Below are 19,051 nucleotides of genomic sequence, written 5' to 3'. Positions count from 1 at the left end.
TCTCAGCTCAAATGTCAGAGGAGCCTTCCCCATCAGCCGAACTAAAGAAGCTTGCTCCCAATACTCACTATCATATCATCATGTCCACTTCTTTTATATCTAAAATTACCTCATATATCTATTTGATTATTTATCTCCTCTCTGTAGCCCCTACTAGAATAAGTTTCATGTGGCAGGGATCTCGTTTGCCTTGTTCATGCCATATCCCCAGCTCCTAAATAGTGCTTGGCATATCATAAGCCTGCAACAGATTGATTTTAGCTCATTCTAGACAAATAAACCTCCGTGTTTAAAGGAAAACCAAGTAAAATATTATGCAATCTACCTTGATGAGTCCAACTAGCATCTAATTCTTCAATATCAAAAAAGCTATTTCTGACATGTAACCGAAGTCCCTAAAGCTGCAACTTAAATTCTCAGTAAAGACAGTGACTTTTCCACCTTTTTCTACTTTTCCACCTTTTAAATGCTGATCGATTCTCCTTCCTTTAAGCCTCTTCTCTTTTGTTTCACTTTTTGATCACATATATTCACATTATTTCCTCTCAACTTCTGCATATTTCAAGAAACATTCTAACCAAAACTAAGTAGTGGATTTCTGCACCAAAGCATTCCACCATTTTAAGAACTGCCTAGAATTTCTGGCCACCATGAGTGCCAGGCCTTTTCATATGACTCTGAGAAAACTCAAAATGTAACCACTTCACAAATACAGCTCTGTGTTGCTTGCTTAAGTATTCTGGTCTCTACTCCACTTGCCATTTTCTTCACCTGGTCTGTTTTTAAAGCAATTAACTAGATTTCTCAAAGCTGCTATTATCTTTTTTTCATTTTTCTAGGTGATTTATTTTGTGTGAGAACTCTCGGTTTATAATGACTATACTTAAAAGCAGAGAGCACCAAGTAAACCTGTCTTCTACAGACAGACTATACTCTTCAGGTAGATGATAACATTTAAAGTCCTGTTTCCTATGCACTCCTATGTTCACGGCAGCACAATTTACAAGAGTCAAGATATGGAAGTGACCTAAATGCCCAACAACAGACAATTGGATAAAGAAATTATGGTTCATGTATACAGTGCAGTATTACTCAGCCATTAAAAAAATGAAATCCTACCATTCACAATGACATGGGTGGACCTAGAGGTTATTATGCTGAGTGAAATAAGTCAGACAGAGGAAGATAAATACCATATGATTTCACTTATATGCAGAATCTAAGGAACAAAAAGAACTAATTGAAAACAGACTCACAAATATAGAGGATAATCTGGTGATGGTCCAAGGGGAGGGAGATTGGGGGCTGGGAAGAAGGGGTGAAGGGTTAAAGAAGTACAAATTAGTAGTTGATAGATGGTCACTGGGATGGGGAGCACGGCATAGGGAACGCAGTCAGCAGTATTGTAATGGCTAGGTGGAGAGCCAGAGGAGAGAATGAGCAATAAGGGAGATCATTTCATAAACGATATAAATGTCTAACCAATGTGCTGTACACTTGAAACTAATAAAATAAAATTAAAGTCCTGTATCTTATGTCGTACTTATATATTGTCATTTAGTGTATGAAGTTTTGAGGGGTCACGACACAGTCTACTCTTTCATCTACCCATGCTCACCTCTTGTCAACGGCTCCTCTCTGCTCTCAATCTAGATTTTAGAAACTGCACCCTTTTCCTCAACTAAATATTCTGATTTACACAATCTCCCATTTTCTGTCCTCTTGACCCAAAATTTGACAAAAAGTGAGGAAACCCATAATGTCGCAAATCATTAGGAAATTGAGAATTTGCTGAATGGTACCTTGAAGTTTTTTTTTTTAATTAGTAATAAGTGGGCTACATGGAACAAGTTACCAAAATTCATTTAAGAATTCACATTAGTAAGTCAAAAACAGAAAAAAAGACTAGAAAGTCTAGAAATGTCAAAATTCTTTTTTTTTAAGCAATATTAAGCAGCTTTGAGGATCTACCATATATTTGTATCAGCCACATAAATCGCCAGTATAAAGTTAACACATAAAAAATATTTTAAATAGTTGTATTTTAAAACTATAAATACCCTGCCTTTAATTCATATTATAAAGAAATATTAAAAGTTATACCTACCTTAGCTGGAGGAACCTTTCCAGCAGCTGTGATCTGACCAGTAAAAAATCGTCCAAAATGATTTGCTGCTAGTACAACAGCCTTATACCTTAAAAAAATAAAAAAAAATAAAAAAGGATAAATAAATGGATAAATAAGTCCATAAAAGCTCTTAGGCTTATATATTATAAGTCATCAATTACAATTTAATCATCAAAGAATAAGAATAATCACTAACATTTCTAAAGTACCTACTATGTGTCAAAAGCAATTCTAAGTGCTATATATATATACACTTACACCTTTAATCTTCACGACAATCGTATGAATAGGTAGAATTATTATCTTCATTTTATAGATGAGGAAATTGAGACGCAGAGAGATGAAGAGACTTGCCCAAGGTCCCTTAGCTATTAAATGGCAGAGCCAGAAGCCTAACCTGGCATCCTGCCTACAGGTGCACACTCTTATCCGTGATGCCCCCTGGCCTTTTATAACAAATATTACAGAAGATTAGTTGTGGTTTAAAAAAAGAAATGAAGGAAAGACAAAAGAAGGCTAACAATGGTTTTCTTTGGGTACAGAAACTTCAAACTGTCTGTTTTACTTTATTATATTGTCCTAATTTTCTTTGATAACTATACAGTATCTATATACTAGGGAGAAAACTTTACAATTACAAAAATTAGATCAGCTATATGCTTGTATATAATAAAATTCCAATCTCAGAACAAAAAAAAAGCAAACAAACAAACACTTCCCTTTAATTGCTACTGGTTTTAACCATTTCTATAATTCTCTGATCCTTGGTTTCCTCTGTGTAAAGTGGGGACAAAAAGAGCATCTTGCAGTGGTGTTGTGAAGACTAACTGAGTTAATGCACATAAAAAGTGCTTAGCTAAAGCCTGTCATAGTAAGTGTTGACAAAAGTTAGTGTTTTTAGCTAAAGAAACACTCTAACAACAAAAACTAGTAAAATATACCATCTTTTGTTTAATAGGATATTTTTAACATATTACATTAATTTAATTTTCATATCATTTTACACTTAGAAGCACATTCACACATTCTCACCTGGTAACACACACTCTACCTTAATATTATTATGCAACCATTTAATAATAAGATCCATCTGCTAGCTGACGATAAAACCTTTCCCTGATCATATTTTTATAAAATGATACTTGATGTAATAATCAATACAAAAGCATGTAACAGTTACTACTATCACTTTAAATCATATTAGAGCAGCAAACAATATTTTAGAGATTGCATGATTTGTTAATCTTATTTCTGAATCCAAGTGATAGAAATTTTCAAAGAGCAAACATGACAAAGATCCAAAGGCCTCTATAAGAAATTAATTTTGGAATTAATGTTTGAAAAAATTGTTACAATACTGAAAAAAAAAACGAGACTAATTACACAGAAAATGCACAAGAAAGCACTGAGAGTGAAAAAAGTAATAAAAGTAGATCTTTTTTATGAGAGCAAAAAAGAATGAACATCAATGAACTGGAAGGAGCACATCTTCACTGTAATATGGCTATGGCTATGTATGAGCTAGACAGATCATGATTTATCACACATGTGGCTAAGTATACTAAATGCTTCATCTCAAACTATGCCCTTCACCCATATTAGCTGAGGACATAAGACAGTGATTCTTTAAATCATGTCCCATGGAGGTTCACATTTCAGCCAACTCTGGGGCTACAGCAGGTGGGACAGAGAATAGATGTGCTTCTGAACACCCCTCCACCCCTCAGTTCTACTCAGGACACTGCTCTTAGCCCATTTGTTCATATTGCCTCGTACTATTTCATTTGCTCTAAAAGATTCTGCAGCTAAAAACCACTGGGCTAGAACTACTGGTTTTGATAATCTTGCATTTGTGCATTTTGCATGACAAAATCAATAGCATCCTTAAAATTTTACATTGTACATCTTCTATATAAAATTTTAAGTCCCACATTGCATAACATAACTCTCCTACAAACTAAATAAATATGGCAAAAATTTATTTTGTCCCTTATATGTAATTTACGTCACCAAAAAAAAATCTTCAAACCAACCATTTGCCATATTACATTAAGGACAACAAAATGTATTTTTACCTCGTCATTTTTGTTTATTGTATCTCATTTATATCCAAAGTAAACAGCTGAAACCCAAAGCAGAATTTGTGGCATCCTTAATATGCTACATCTAAGATGTAAAATCTAAGAAAACTTTCAGCTCATGTGTCAGGCCATGAAAGAGTTTATTCAGGTTAGTCTTTTCTTTATGCACTACTTTATTTTTTAAACATTTTCATTTGTTAGTGCCTCATTCTGTCACTACTAATAGTTTTTGTGCTTAAAATCTAATTCAACTAGCTTTTTAGATGAGCTGATTTCATAAGCATCATCTGATCTCCGCATTTTTCCCACTCTTTCTAGGCACAGTAAGCAACACACTGCACTCATACAGCTATTCCTATCCCTCCCCTACGGCAGGCATGATTACTCAGTCATAGCCACATTCTTCTCTGCACCACGGGCCTTAGAATTGTTCTCAGTGTAGCACTCCAAGCTATAAACAGGGAATGCATTAGTGAAGGCAGGCAAATGACGCTTACTGCCATTTTGGCCTTAAAGATAAGAGGACATAGTTTTCTCTCAGTTATCAATAAAGGTTTTGACATCAGATGAAAATTCTTCAGCTGCAGACATTTTCTCCATTCATTAACTATTTTATGAATTTACCTAAGCAAAACCTAATTATAATGGTAAATCTGCTAATATGTATATATTAGATTGAACCATATGAAATTGCCATTATACAACCATTTCTGACCTATAAAAACAGAAATTTATGTTAACTAAATTTATTGTGGTAATCATTTCACAATCTATGCATGTTTTAAATCATTATGTTTACACCTTAAACTTATACAAGGTTATATATGTCAATTACATCTCAAAACTGGAAAAAACAGCAGTTTCAACCCAATGTATACATGTATATGAAATACAGTATATTCCTCATACATATATATAGGAAATACAGTATATTCCTTATGCAAATAACCTGACAGTCATTTCCTTTTTTGCTGGAAGAAAACACTACTTCTCTTCTATCCATGAAGATTAAAAAGGAGCATACAATAGAATACAATATGAAAAATCATTTCCTATCTGATGACTGTAAAACAAAAAATGAGTCTTAAAAATAATTTAAGTGCACTCTCAAATGGCTTCAATCTCCAACAGTTATGCAAGTAAAATAATTGTAACAGAGAAGAGCTACAGTGAGCATGTTTCTGTAGCACCACTGTTCTTTTGTTCAATTGAAATTGAAAAGAACTTACCCAGCAATGTTGGCCATGGAGCTTAGCGCATCATATCCCTGAGCAATTGTGACTCTTGGAACCTGGTCCATTGCCAAAACTGTAGTTTTTCTTTTGGAAAGTTTATTTAGCAAGTCTGGATTTTGGGCTGGATAAATAAAACTAATAAGTGTTCCCGATGTCTTTAAAAGGTCCGCTTCATGACTATTTAATACTGGATTAATCATGGGGGCTCGCACCTGAGAAAAAAGTCAAGTCACCGATTAAAAATATAAACACTTTTTACCATATTTTTAAGTAAACAGGACAATTTAAATAAGATGCCATGATTGAAATAATGCTCCAGAAGTAATCTTTCAGCAATAAATTTCTGACCAAATTCCTAACCAGGGTAAGGCACACAAAGATCCATGCCACCAAAGATCCTCTGACTGATGAGCTGTGCACCGTCTGAGGGTACACACCTGAAAATGAAGGGACACATTTGACAATCAACTGTAGAGCAATGGGAAAAGTATGTAAGTTCTACAACAAACCTCTCATTCCAAAACCTGTTACTCTGGTATGATTAAGAGACATTAGAATAAACAAGCCAGTTTTTGTTGTGTATTTAAAGATTCAATTATTGCTAATTTTAACAAGCACAAACATTTGCAGTGTTGAGAAGAACATTACAAACTAAAATCTCCATGGTCATATGTATAGATTCATGTCACCTTAAAATTCCAGACAATTTTTTATAGATGAACACAATCATAGTAGCCTTGCTGAATTGCTTTTAAGCAAAAAGCTACAACATACTCTGTTAAGTATCAAGTCAATGAATATACACTCCACCTGCTTGAAAGTTTCAAACGTCCATGCTTTAAAGCCAAATTGTTTAAATTCCATTTTTAAAGTGTTTTAAAATGTGTTTTATATCCAAGTTTAAAATCAGTTTTCAATGAAAATATACCATTTCATTAGCTCCCAGTTCGTAGTAGTGCCGTTAGGCAAGTAAGCACAGTAAAAAACAGCTCTGGGACTTAAGTTTTACAAGGAAATACAAACACAGACACTGGGTCAATACTTTCATTTCACAGCATTTCATCTCGATTTCTCTATGAGACATCTTATCTTTTATGTACATTTTGGTTGTTGATGTGGTGATGCATGTGATTTTAGGTTCTGGACTTTAATTAAGACTCTCTGATGAGGTCTATCTTTCTTCAGTGAGACTCTATAATATAGATTTAATAAAAATTAGAGGATGGTGACAGAGAGAAATTTAACTATGGAAGGTGAACACACCATGTAAATATATATATGCCTTACTGTTAAAATGTACAGCTGAAACTTACCAGATTTCACTAACCAATGTCACCATAAAAAAAAATAATTAATTAATTTTTAAAAAATTAGAGGACAACTTTGAATTGATACTACTGGCCCCTATCAAATGCTCAGCTGAGACTATTGGCAACTGAGTGACTTAAGCCAACAGAATGATCCCATGAACGTGCTTTTTAGATCACTAGTTCCTCAAGATGTTAATAAGTTTAACTCAAAAGAGAGGCCCCAAGGTCAAGTAATTTATTAATGCAAGTATAGCTATATAAGTTTCTATATTATAGGATTCCCCGGTGCTTTTTACATGCCCACACACATCATAAATCTCTAAAAGGAACACAGACCATTGCCAAAAATTATGTGCACCCTACCAATCCTTTTTTTGTGGACATCTCAAAAGGTTTTGATCCCTAAAACATACATTAGAATGAGTTGTACTATTTTTCTATTTCCCCTAAGTGCTTTCACTCTACCAAGTTATATATATCACCAAGTATCTGTACAGCTAAATGCTTTAAAAGCTTTAGCTAAATTATAATTTATCCCCATGCCATAAATTTTACTATTAATTTTCAGTAGCAAAAAACAGTTTCGTCTTCTGCAAAAACCACTAGTTAAGACTCTATCAAGATATTCAGTGGACTTTATGTTTAAAAAAAAAATGCTATGTGATTGATTCCTGAGAAATGAACACAGGAGGAAAAGCTCAATTTTCCCCCAAAAAAGTAAGGAGTTTATTTTAACCTGATAATCATGCTTATACAATCCATACTTCCCTGTCAGCCTTGGTTGCAGAAAACAAGATTTACATTAACATTCAACTCTAGTAATTATCTATACTGGATTGCAGAAAACTTAAGATTTAAATTAATGTTCAACTCTAGAAATTATCTATACTGGACTCATAATACAGTCTCTCTTCCTTTCCCTATATGATTTACTTCAGATTTATTTCTAAAGTTCTTCATCATATAGATTTCTATTATATATTAAGACTTTTTATTAAAGTTGGTAAGGCTACTTGCCACTCAGCCCAATGCTGCTTTCTCAGAATAGTCCTGCCCTTTCTAAAAATAGCACTAACGGCAGTTATAATCACTGTTCCTTCTAAGTAGCAAAAGATCACTGTACATTCAGTCCCAGGAGGAGTTGAACTGCTTTCTTTCTATTTTAGTAGCAATTAAATACTCACCTGTGGGTATTCTGGATACATATGAACCATATAGTACCTATTTTCCCTAGCCAATTAAAAGGGAATTTCCACATAGCAAATGTAAAAAGAAAGAACACTTTTTCTCTTCCCATGGTTAAACAAAGATCACATGACCTGATAAAAGTTCTACTGGAACAGGAAGAATATTCTCCACATGCAATCATATCTTTGAAAGAAAGGCATCACTTGAAAATATGAAAAGCTGTAACAATAGAGTCGTTTAATTTTTCTATGAAAAGATTTTGAAAAGTCAGCACTCCATAAATGAGAGGGGAAAGGAATAATTACTTTGACCACCAAATCGGAAGCCAGCACTTCCTTCGTCCCTTGGATTTGGGCACCTGCCGCTCTGTAGTGATCATCTGAGAACTTAGAAGCTTCTCCCGCACCCGATTCCACAGCAACATTAAAACCCTGCTTGACCAGGATCTGAACGCCAGCAGGAGACAAAGCCACTCGCTTCTCATTTTGGAAAATCTCCTTGGGGAGTCCAACCGTCAATTGTTTATATGGAATTCCTACAAAGAGGGGGGAAAAAAGAACATTTCATAAAAAATGATATCTTAATAACAGAGTTTAGGAAATGGAAATGGGCAATCTACTTGAAATGTACTGTCTATACAAGTTACTGTTCAAAATGATGATCCTGATCCATAATCATAATTCTTTGACTATTTTTTGATTGATGAGAAGTTTTTATGCCCACTCTGCTGAAAATTCTAAATATTTTATTTAACCAAATGGCTCTCTTCAAGGCACATGACTGGCTTAGTTTATTCTTAGGGAAAAAAAATGAGTTGAGAGACCACTCAGCATGCTAACACCCACACTTCAAATTGACCCTGTCAGATTTACGATCTCCTTATCCTTATTTATAAGGAAGACAGGAGTGATTAGCTGTTTTGAATGACAACCCTACACTAGATACTCTAATAGCCTGTCACCCCCAAAGTCCCTTTCCTGGCAATTTGGCTACAGGTAATTCCTCATAGATTCCTAAGTGTTGTACCTTGAGACCTTACATTCTTGGCCACAACTAATTAGACCAGGGATTAGCAGTTGGATGAAGTATAATAGTCTATAGGACAGACGTGAGGAAAACCAGCAGCCTATGAGAGGACTTATACAGGAACTTAGCGAGAAGACACTCCATGTTGGCCAGTGACTACCCAACCCAATCAGGTTCTCCCTCAGGAAGTCTGAATGGGAGACTCATGGAAAAGGACAGAGAGAGTAGCCATTCATAAGCGCAGCCATAATGTATTCAAAGGAAGGTCAGCAAGCAATGGTAGTAGAAACATGAGTAATCAAGGTGCGAGGAGAGAAGATGAGTCATAGCTACGAAATCCAGAATGAACCTCACTTCTCCAAGAAGTAGATGAAGGGTTTCCTGGGCTTCCATACTTCTCAAGGATCCATGATAAAACCAAAATATAACCTGATGCGATTCTATTCCATGCAACCCAAAAGAGCCGCTGTTATGCAGTTATTTATGCACGGTTCAGACCAGCTTTAGCTAAAGTACTTTACTTTCTTCTGTTGTTTTACTCAACAAGTTGGCATAAACAGATTCTTTTAAATCAAAAGACTCTGTTTCTATGTAAGTTTTACTAAAGTTTAGGAAATCTACTCTAGCAACATAAACTCTAGATATGTATAATAAAAAAAAATAAACCAATTATCTACAGAGTGATTTATTGAGACTTTGAGAGAGTATGTCAACCTAAAAATATATGCTGAATCTTGTTCTCTGTTTGAAGGAGAGGGAGGAAAATAACAGAAAGCCGACAGATATTTTGCATTGATATACAAAGTTATGTCACATATATTTATGTGGAGTTCACTCATCTGACAACCTCAAATTATCTAGGCCTGACATCCTATAAGTCTCTAGATCTAGCTAAATGTTACAGAAAATACAGGGGACAGAGAAATTGGTTAAATGATACCAAGGAATTCAGTCAGGTAAAACTAGAATGTGAAATTCCACAGGGCAACAACTAAATTCTTCAACAAATAAATTAAAAAGAAAAAGGAAGAGGGAAATTATAGCTCAAAAGAACCCTAAAGACACGGCAAGTAAATACAACATGTGGACTCTGTTTAGATGATTATGTGAAGAAAGTAACTGTAAAAAAGAAAGAAAAGAGAAGTGAAAAAAATTGAATAAATAAGTTGACCAGAGCTAGAAAGTGATAGAGATAAGGGGAGAGCCTATAAATCTGTTAAGAGAGAGGAAAAGAAAAAGAGAGAAAGAGAGAAAGAGACAGTGAGAGAGAGAGAATGAATACTGTCCGGAATCACTTTTCATGATTTTCAATGTGATAATGAAATTGTGGTTTTATTAAGGAAAAAACAGAATCCTTACCTTATAAAGATAAAAAGTAATTATCTAGGAAGTAGTCTAGAACCAGAACTTATAAATAAAGTCTTAAAGTCAACATAGAGAGGTTGATGACCACGCATTTACTCAGGACAACTGCCATGTCCTCATTGCAGTTATTTACTTTTATTTTGTACACAATTTTATCATACTGGATAATATGACTTTCTAGGAAACTTAAAAAAAAATCTGGAGATAAACTTAAGGACTCTCAGGGGCAGGTACCCTACCAATAGTGACTTTTCATGTGAGAACAAGAAAAGAGGCTGTGAAATCTACTAAAGGCAGACATAAGAACTCAAAGAGCCCCCCAGTTTAGAGTCCTTAATGCACAACACACGGTCCTACAAACTTAAATTTAAAAGAGCATTATTCTATGTGGCAAAGACTTCTGATTGCCCCCAAATATCCATCCTGTTCCTCCACCTTAGTGACAAAATGTTATTTTTAGTTAAATATGCTGCCATCTGGAAGAAATGATGAAATGCCCAAGTCTCCGTTACAGCAATATATGGCAACCTGTCTGAATTCTGGCCCGTGAGGTACAGACAGAGCTGGGAGGGTCTTTGGGCAAGATGCTTAATGGGATCTGAATCAGCTTAGCTGATCCTTCTTTTAAGCTCTCCTCCTCCTGGCATACACTCCAAAACAGAAGCAAGGAGTGTGGGGAGATCCTAGTGGAGAAGGCCTTGTAGGACACTGAAAGACTTCAGCTCTTCTCTATATGAGCTAGGAAGCTAATGGTAAATTTTGAGTAGATGACTTTCATAATTTCATTTTTAAAAAATTATTCTGTCATATGCAGAACAGACTGTAGGGGAACACAGGTAGAAAGCATTGAAATCATTTAAAACAGCAATCCCCAGCCTTTTTGGTACCAGGGACCATTGCTCCTATGAGAATCTAATGCCTGAGGATCTGAGGTGGAGCTGGTATAGTGATGCTAGCGCTGGGGAGTGGCTGCATGGTTCCTAACAGACCACAGACCAGCACCAGTCCGTGGCCTAGGGGTTAGGGACCCTGGATTTAGACTAGTGCAGGAGTCCAGGTGACAGATGATGGTGGTTGGACCAGGATGGTAACAGTGGTGATGCTGAGAAGAGGACAGATTCTAGACATAAGGTCTATGAGGGTCTAGGATGACTTCAAGGTTTCTAACCTGACTGAGATGAAGTTATCATTTACTGAATTGAGAAGCACTGCTGTAGATTAATTGATACACTTAGTTCCTAACTCTTGAGCATAGATGAGCCTTATATAGTACAATTCCCTAACACTGACTAGGAAATAGGAAATGGTTACTATGAGCAGTAGTTTCCAGGGTACAACTCATCTGTTTTATCATTTTTCTTTTTCTATTATCTTTTCTTCTCTACTAGTACTGACCATCAGGGACTTCTATACATGATAAATGCAAAAAAAAAGTGCTCATTAGGTTTCTTTATTCAAAATGATCACTTGTAAGCACCAGGCTGTAAAACTGCATGCATGGCTTCTCCTTTTATCAATCATCAGGAAATCGATTAGCTCCTATGACTTGAAGGTATGCTTTATATATATTGAAGTGAGACTTTACCTGGTTTTACAGAGGATTTACACAGTGCCCGATGAGTATGAAATGTTCGTAAAACATCCTTCTTCCCAGGTAGAACCTTATAGGACCCCAAATTGCTAAGTAAAGGACACGAACAGCCAGTCACCACTGTTTTCAGTAGGTTCGCCATGTTCATATGAGTTCCCAACCTTCAGAATCCCCAATTTTTTTGAAGGTCAATCACTAAGAGGAAAGAGAATAAAATATTTATGTGCCAAGAAACACATACTTTGTCTTTTCAACATCAAAAAATAAAAACATACTAATCCAAAGAGCTTGGAATAGAACAGTTATATATGGGCATCCACAATGAATTTATTTGCCGAGTCTTTTACTTACAGAAGATGCTTCAAAAGTTTGTTTCCAATTCAGGTATTTAAAACTTGGAACCCATTTTCCCACTTAAATTGTAGTTATAAACTCACTATTCATTGCCGAGCCTAGATCACATAAGTCTAATTGAGCCTTAATGTAGTTGGAAAGTTAAAAAGAAAATTACTGTAAAGTCCAATTACTTCTTACATGAAAGTTACTTCTAAGTCTGCACGTCCGACAAAATTTCCATATAATCAGTTACCCTTGAATATCCCTTAAACTGTCTAAAATACTACACAGTACAGTTGTAACCTGTTTAGATGCCATGTTGTACAGAAAACACTGGCATCCTACTAAGCACAGCAAGATGCTCATCCTGTGAGACGCCCCCAGACTGAGACTGAGTGAACACAAGATTCATGTTTGCTAAGTGCACATCTCAAGAAAATTAAATTTTTTGAAATATGACTCCAATAAAAAAGAAAGCAAAAATATCTGCAGTTATCTTTATCACATGGGTTTGTGCTTGCAGATGAGAGCATAATAGATGCTCCTCTGTCCATGGTTCTTACAAGTGTCCACTTTTTGCCAGCTCTAACTAGGCTAGGTGACACATCATTGACCTTTGCTGTTATTGACGTAGGCTTCAGTGGCTATCTACACTGCTCTCCATAGCAGATCCGCAAGGTTCACGGAAGGCACCCCACCATCCCCAGGAGTCCCAATCTTCTCCCTATCTTTCTTTTATTTCCTTCGTTATTGGGAAGAAGCAGAGGACTGGAGCTCTGACAGTCAAGCTCAGCTAACTCCACCAATTACGCCTTTAGACTCTGCCCCATCACGCAGGCCTCTGCAGAGCTCAGCATCTAATCCCAGCAGACTTCAAAAACATTCTTCCAGACTCCAGAGGAAGAAGCGCCTAGCTCATTTTTAATTTCAGAACTGCTGCCTCAACTCTGTAAAGCAACTTCTTGCAAATACCAGAAAGCAACATTGGGAATGGAAATCCTCAATTCAGGTGGTGTTGATTCTTAAGATGCCCTTTAATTCAACAACCAGGTACCAAGCGCTGAGTCTCAGAGGCACAGCCGTTAAGAGAATCTATAGAATCAAAATGGAATAGGTCACACCCTTGGAGATAAGAAAAGTCAACAAATAATAATGCTAAAAAGCAGAGTAAGGCAAGTCCAAAGTTCTTGGAGGATTAAAAGGAGATCATGTCTTCCTACAAGGCTCAAAGCAGAAGAGAAAGACATCTGAGATGAAGAGAGTAATACAAACAAAAGCTAGGAAAAATGGAACATGCAAGATGTGTTCAAGCATGCAATCGAAATGTATATGAATAATTCTTTGCTTTTAAACAGAAGCTTTGATATTTTCAAAGTGTTGCCACATATGTCATTTCATTTCAGTCCTAAAGCATTCCTGAGTCCCATAAATACTCTCATTCATCCATGGGTCACTTCTAAGGTTATTCATGGCTAAAAATGGAGAGCAAATGAGTTCAATATTCGGCCACTCATTCAAAACACTCACTGAATCTATGCCAACCATGTGAGATACAAAAGGTAATTTTGTTATTTCCTCTATTTATATATAAAAGGTAATTCTTGTCTTGAGGAAGATTTTGTCCTACCATTACCAATGACCTAGTCCTCTCCTAACCTCCTCGCCTATCTTAGTTTCTCTTCTTGGATCATCCCAGCTGCCCACAACCACCGTTCTCTTGGGCTGACTTGGCTTACCCAGACCTCATCAGCGAGAAAACAAAGCTAGCTATAATAGAGCCTATGTATTGCCTACGTCTGCCACTCACTAGCTGTTTGACCCGAATCTGTGTCTCAAACTGCTCCTCTATAAAAGGAGCATAGGAAAGTTCATTTGTTAAGCTCTAGAGATTTTATGATTAGATGAGATTCTCCAATGCTTTGCAAAGCTGAAATCCTATTTCTCAGCCTGGACTCTGGAAAATTTGCCCTACCTACTTGGAAAATGATGTTGAGCAGATCCCTGGCATCAGATGTCAATAGGGCCAAAGTCTTCATGGACCAATTTCTTCCAAAAATTCTACTCAATTCACATTGTGAGCATACAGCACGGTAAATCAGGAGGTCTATTGACAAAAGCAGTCCCTCTCACTCAGCCTAAATCAAATACAAATGACCTTGAAAGATATTCAGAGAATATGTGAACCTATCACAGGCCAGCACTTGTTACCATCTTAATTGTCACATTTTCCGCCATCTTCTTTTTAAAGCTCTCTGCTGTTTTATTATCCATGTGCTTCCATGGCTTTGAAGCAACAGTGGAAAACTTTACAACTCAAAATTTTTTAAAAAAACAAACCCCTTTAGTATGGCATTCATATGACCATTTAATGTAAGTTATTTGGGTAACTAGCTCCCCTAACATATATTAAAATCCATGAGGGCAAGCACCTGAGAGAGATAGCATAGAGGTTAAGAGGGTAACTGTGGTTCAGAAGCCCCCAGTCTGCAATGTCTGACCTTGGCAAGTCAGCCTCTTAACTTCTCTGTTCCTGATTTCCTCATCTTTAAAATGGAAATAATAATAGCAACTATCTTATAGAGTAGTTGTGAGGATTAAAAGGATTCAGTATCTTTACTCTTATTACTATTCACTTCAGAATTACCTCTGGCCCAGTGCTTTGCACAAAATAGAGGAAATAACAAGTATTTTTTGACTGAACGAATGAATAGGGCTAGGAGATCTGAAGCCTAGGTATCTATGGAACACATTCTCCAAGGAAATTTCTTTAAATTTCTTTAAATAAAATTCTGGGTAGCCTTGTGAAGACCGATTCCATCAGTAAAGGTAAGTAGCCCGAGCACATTTGCTGATAAGTAATCCTAAACTGTCCATTCGATCTTTAAAAAAAAAAAAGCTAAAGTCCGCAAGTAAAAGGAGTGCAATGGAGGAAAGGTGAGCATTTTAAATAAAAGTAGGAAGGCAAGCCTCATCTTCCGGAATAGACTCTGTCCTGCAAGACTCCTCAAAAACGGATCGCTTAAAGACTGCCCTCACAACACAGGACAAATAAAGGACATGCTGCAACCGTAAACAAGTCATGCTTTTAAAGCGAGACATACCAACCAAGGACGCGTTACCCTACAGAAACTTAGACTGGCAAGCAGGGTGACCTCGCCCAAACCCACCCGCACCGCCCCTTTCTCGGCAACTCAACAGACACTGGCTGGCATCTGCCCGGGACCGCTATTTATAACCTTCCCTGGAAGCCGATTGGCTGAGGCTGCATAATAGTCATTCCGCCTTTGAAGTTCGAATACCCCTTCATCCCCCTCCGCTGGTCTTTGCCGGCCTCGCCAGCCCCAGCCTCACGGCCCGCTAGAAGCTTGCCCCCACCGCCACCAGCCCACCCCCCAACTACACTCAAAACTTTCACTCGCCACCTCCTATGTCTCCAACCCGTCACCCAACTCGAATCCCCTCACGGTTCAAGCACAATTCGGGGCATCGCGCATCCACTTTCTGGACGCACCACCTATGAAGAGTCCTCTATGACCTCCTTCCAAAATGACCCCATACAACTCATGCTGCCTCCAAAGCTCCAAAACCTGTACCTGCACAGCTGCCGCCTGGTTCCCTGCTCTCTGCAGAGACCCAGTTCCCGAATCCACCCTCCCACTCCTTTCCACGTCTCCCCAGCAAGAGACAAGAAAGGACCCTGCGCCCCGGTCCTTGCCGACCCCGCCCCCTTCTCCTTGACAGGTCTCCTTCGCGGCTGGGACCCCGATCATCGCTGCCAGCCCTGCGTCTCTTCCCCTGCGCCCCAGGCTGCCGCCACGCTCACCTTGGCCAAGAGGCCTGGCTGTCGCGGGCGGTGCGCAGGGGGCGGTGAGGGAGCACGCCGCGCTGGCAGCCCCGGACTCGGGTCCCGCGGCACTGCGCCTCCAACCCGGAAGAACAGCCCCAACCCGGCAGCGACGGCCACGTGACGGCGACGCCCCCCCTCCATACACACACACACACACACACACACGCACGCACACACACACACACCACACACGCACACAACACCCACTCCCATCCGTCGCGCGCCCCATCCCCCCCAGGCCCCTTTTCCCCGTCGGTCCCCTCCGCCCGTGCGTCCTCTATGGACCGCAAAGAGATCTCACAAAATGCTCCCTTAGAGCTCAAATGCCAGTTACCCCAAAGGGCCCTTCACCCTCCTCTGTGGCAGCCAAAACCTCTTTGTCTCTGACTCGACCCGCGGCTCTCCGCCCCGCCTCCGCGCTTTCCCTCGTCCCGTCCTTGTCAATCAAACCCGGAGCCAAACCCCTGAGCTGAAGTTTTCAGTGCTACATTTGATCTCTCCCCATGGAGAGCCAGCTACAAAGTATCATTCCCTCTCTAGTGACCCACCAGAACACATAAGAGGATAATATAACTCCATCCTTGGTACCTGACTTTCCTCCAGTTCTCTAGGGAAAAAAATCAGAATTTCTGTAACAGAAGAGGACCAAAAAGAAAGTGGTAAGGAAGCCTGGGGTGGTGAAGTACAGGAATGGAGGCGCTGTTTTTTCATTCTTGGGGGAGAGGTGGAGTTAAGGCCCTCGGAAACGCCATCAAGGCCCGAAAATTAACACACATCTGCGTACTCGTCTTCCAATGGCTGGCCCAAAGCCGTGTGCTAATGTTAGTATTAATAGCCAGCGGCTGGAGAGTGCCTTTGGATGTTAAGTGTCCTGACCGAACCTAGGCTGATTTCAGCAAATCTATTAAAGGACTCCAAAATAAAATGAGCTAGTTGTTTTTTGCACACAATTTTCTGTTACTTAGTCTGCAGGTGTCTTCTGATTAAAAGTGAGAGGAATAAAATATAGAGTATAAAATGGCTCATTTACCCAAAGCTGAATCATCATAAAGTGTCAGTATACTCACTGCTTTTTACTTTAATTGAAGTATTTAAGATGAGTCAAAGAATTATGAATCTAAAAGGCAAAATAGATAATCTATATTCTTAAAAAAAAAAATTGCAGAGAAATCCTTATTTTGAGTTCTCGTGTTTAACCAGCAAAAAAGGTCATTCAACTAATGGACTCTCAGTGCCATCTAGGTGAGGTGAAACACTATCTGGTAAGAGTTCACAGACAGGAAAGGACACAGCCCCAATGTTTTAAAATAATAATGAGCCATGGTAACTGCAACTGTAGAGACAGGTTCAAGATACTGCAGGTACAAGTCAAGAATAATTGGTAAGGATTAAAATGAAGCTCCTTTAACAATACATGAAAGTCAAATCATTATGCAATATACCTTAAACATATACAATGCTGTATGTCAATTTTATCTCAATAAAACAGGTGGGGGGGAGGGACTAAGCTCTTGTTTTAAAAAATTGATGATGGTAGTGGAGGTATCCAGAGTTTGCTTCTTTTCTCTTTCAAGGCTTAAAAATCTGTGGTTCTCCCAGCTAGGGACAATTTTGTCCCATGGTGTCTAGAGACATTGTGGTGGTCACAACTGGAAAGGGGAGTCATCTAATAGAGGCCATGGATGCTGCTAAACACATTGCATTACACAGGACAGCCCTTTACAACAAAGAATCCTCCGGCCCCAAACGGCAATAGTTCTAAGACTGAGAAACACTGGCTTAAATAAATGCTCAACAGGTTATTTAATATGACTTACTTATACCACAAATCCAAAGATGGCATACAACTTATCACTTTTTCTGTTAAATTGTAACCTTATGGTAATATTTTACATTTATTCTGCTCATTTGTCTAACATAATTTGGGTACTATTGCTCTAGATGAAAACATTTGTCATTTGGAAGGTTCTGTTTTAGACCTTAAATTCTTACATAGTAATTACAATGTATCCATAGAAGTCCCCAAAGAAAATTGGATTAAGTTCCAAAAGTTTGTAAGTTAATTGCTTCTGAATCTTAGACACTGTCTTGTACAAAATTTTTGCAAAGAGTTTTATAATCCCTGCTAGGTTGGGAGGGCTTTGTTCATTTTGATATCTCCACCTTCCTCCTTGGCTTTCTTAACCTCCAAATTCCATTTAGAACGGTAATTCTCATATACGTGCAAGTTTTCATTACACATTGTTTTATGATTGGATACTTAAATTTTTAATATATTTTTAAATTAAGATACACATCAAAATTTAAACCCTCTGAAATTTAGAAGACCGTGTGCCCACAAATGCTTAAAAATAGTATAATCAGCATTTAATATTTAGAGTCCTAATCTGTCAAAAGCAAAGAAGATTAAATCTTTAGAAAACTGTAATACACCATAAGGGTCTCAACAGAGAGGTGCTCAACAGCCAAAAATCAAAATGTGAACTGAGCCTGTGATCAAAAACTGAACTCTAAAGATGACTTGTTACCAAAACCCTACATCTAGTTAAAACCAGGCCAAAGAACAGGTCAATTTAATGTGCTTTCATTGTGTTTATGTTAAACAGTTATCAGCAGTTATTATTTCAAGCTTCTCTTTTACGAATAATTATTAACAAAGTGAACAATTCCAATGAGAGAGTATTTCTAGATGCAGGGGATTTCTAATAACGTAGACACTTGACAGATTTTGAGGCAACTACCACTAACTTCAATCTCAGCACTCTTCTCGCAGGCAGACCAATCAAAAGTGTGTTTGATCTTAGGAAAAAAATATTAACCAACTAAATGCACTTACACTAATCAACACTAAGTAATTGATTAATCAGTTAAAGATTAGAGAAGAATGGGCATTAAACTGCCAACGCAAAGTTAAATAATTGACATTTTGTTCATTTATGTAAAA

The 19,051-nt window shown here is 37.8% G+C and overlaps 1 protein-coding gene across 1 annotated transcript in view; it reads right to left on the bottom strand.

Moving 5' to 3' along the window:
• The window catches only part of NNT (nicotinamide nucleotide transhydrogenase), an 83,288-nt gene extending 66,742 nt beyond the window's left edge, over nucleotides 1-16,546 (bottom strand). The window contains exons 1-5 of the mRNA XM_025047215.1: nucleotides 16,442-16,546; nucleotides 11,919-12,119; nucleotides 8,248-8,477; nucleotides 5,439-5,656; nucleotides 2,108-2,195 (exon numbers count right to left, since the gene is read on the bottom strand). Of these exons, the coding sequence (XP_024902983.1) occupies nucleotides 2,108-2,195; nucleotides 5,439-5,656; nucleotides 8,248-8,477; nucleotides 11,919-12,072 (690 nt within the window). The 5' untranslated portion in view covers nucleotides 12,073-12,119; nucleotides 16,442-16,546. The remainder of the gene's footprint in view (nucleotides 1-2,107; nucleotides 2,196-5,438; nucleotides 5,657-8,247; nucleotides 8,478-11,918; nucleotides 12,120-16,441) is intronic.
• Nucleotides 16,547-19,051: the final 2,505 nt, after the last annotated feature.

Source organism: Pteropus alecto, unplaced genomic scaffold (assembly GCF_000325575.1).
Source record: "Pteropus alecto unplaced genomic scaffold, ASM32557v1 scaffold73, whole genome shotgun sequence".
Lineage (NCBI taxonomy): Eukaryota > Metazoa > Chordata > Mammalia > Chiroptera > Pteropodidae > Pteropus > Pteropus alecto.
The sequence above is the reverse complement of the archived record's forward strand: the minus strand, read 5'-3'. Positions and strand labels throughout refer to the sequence as shown.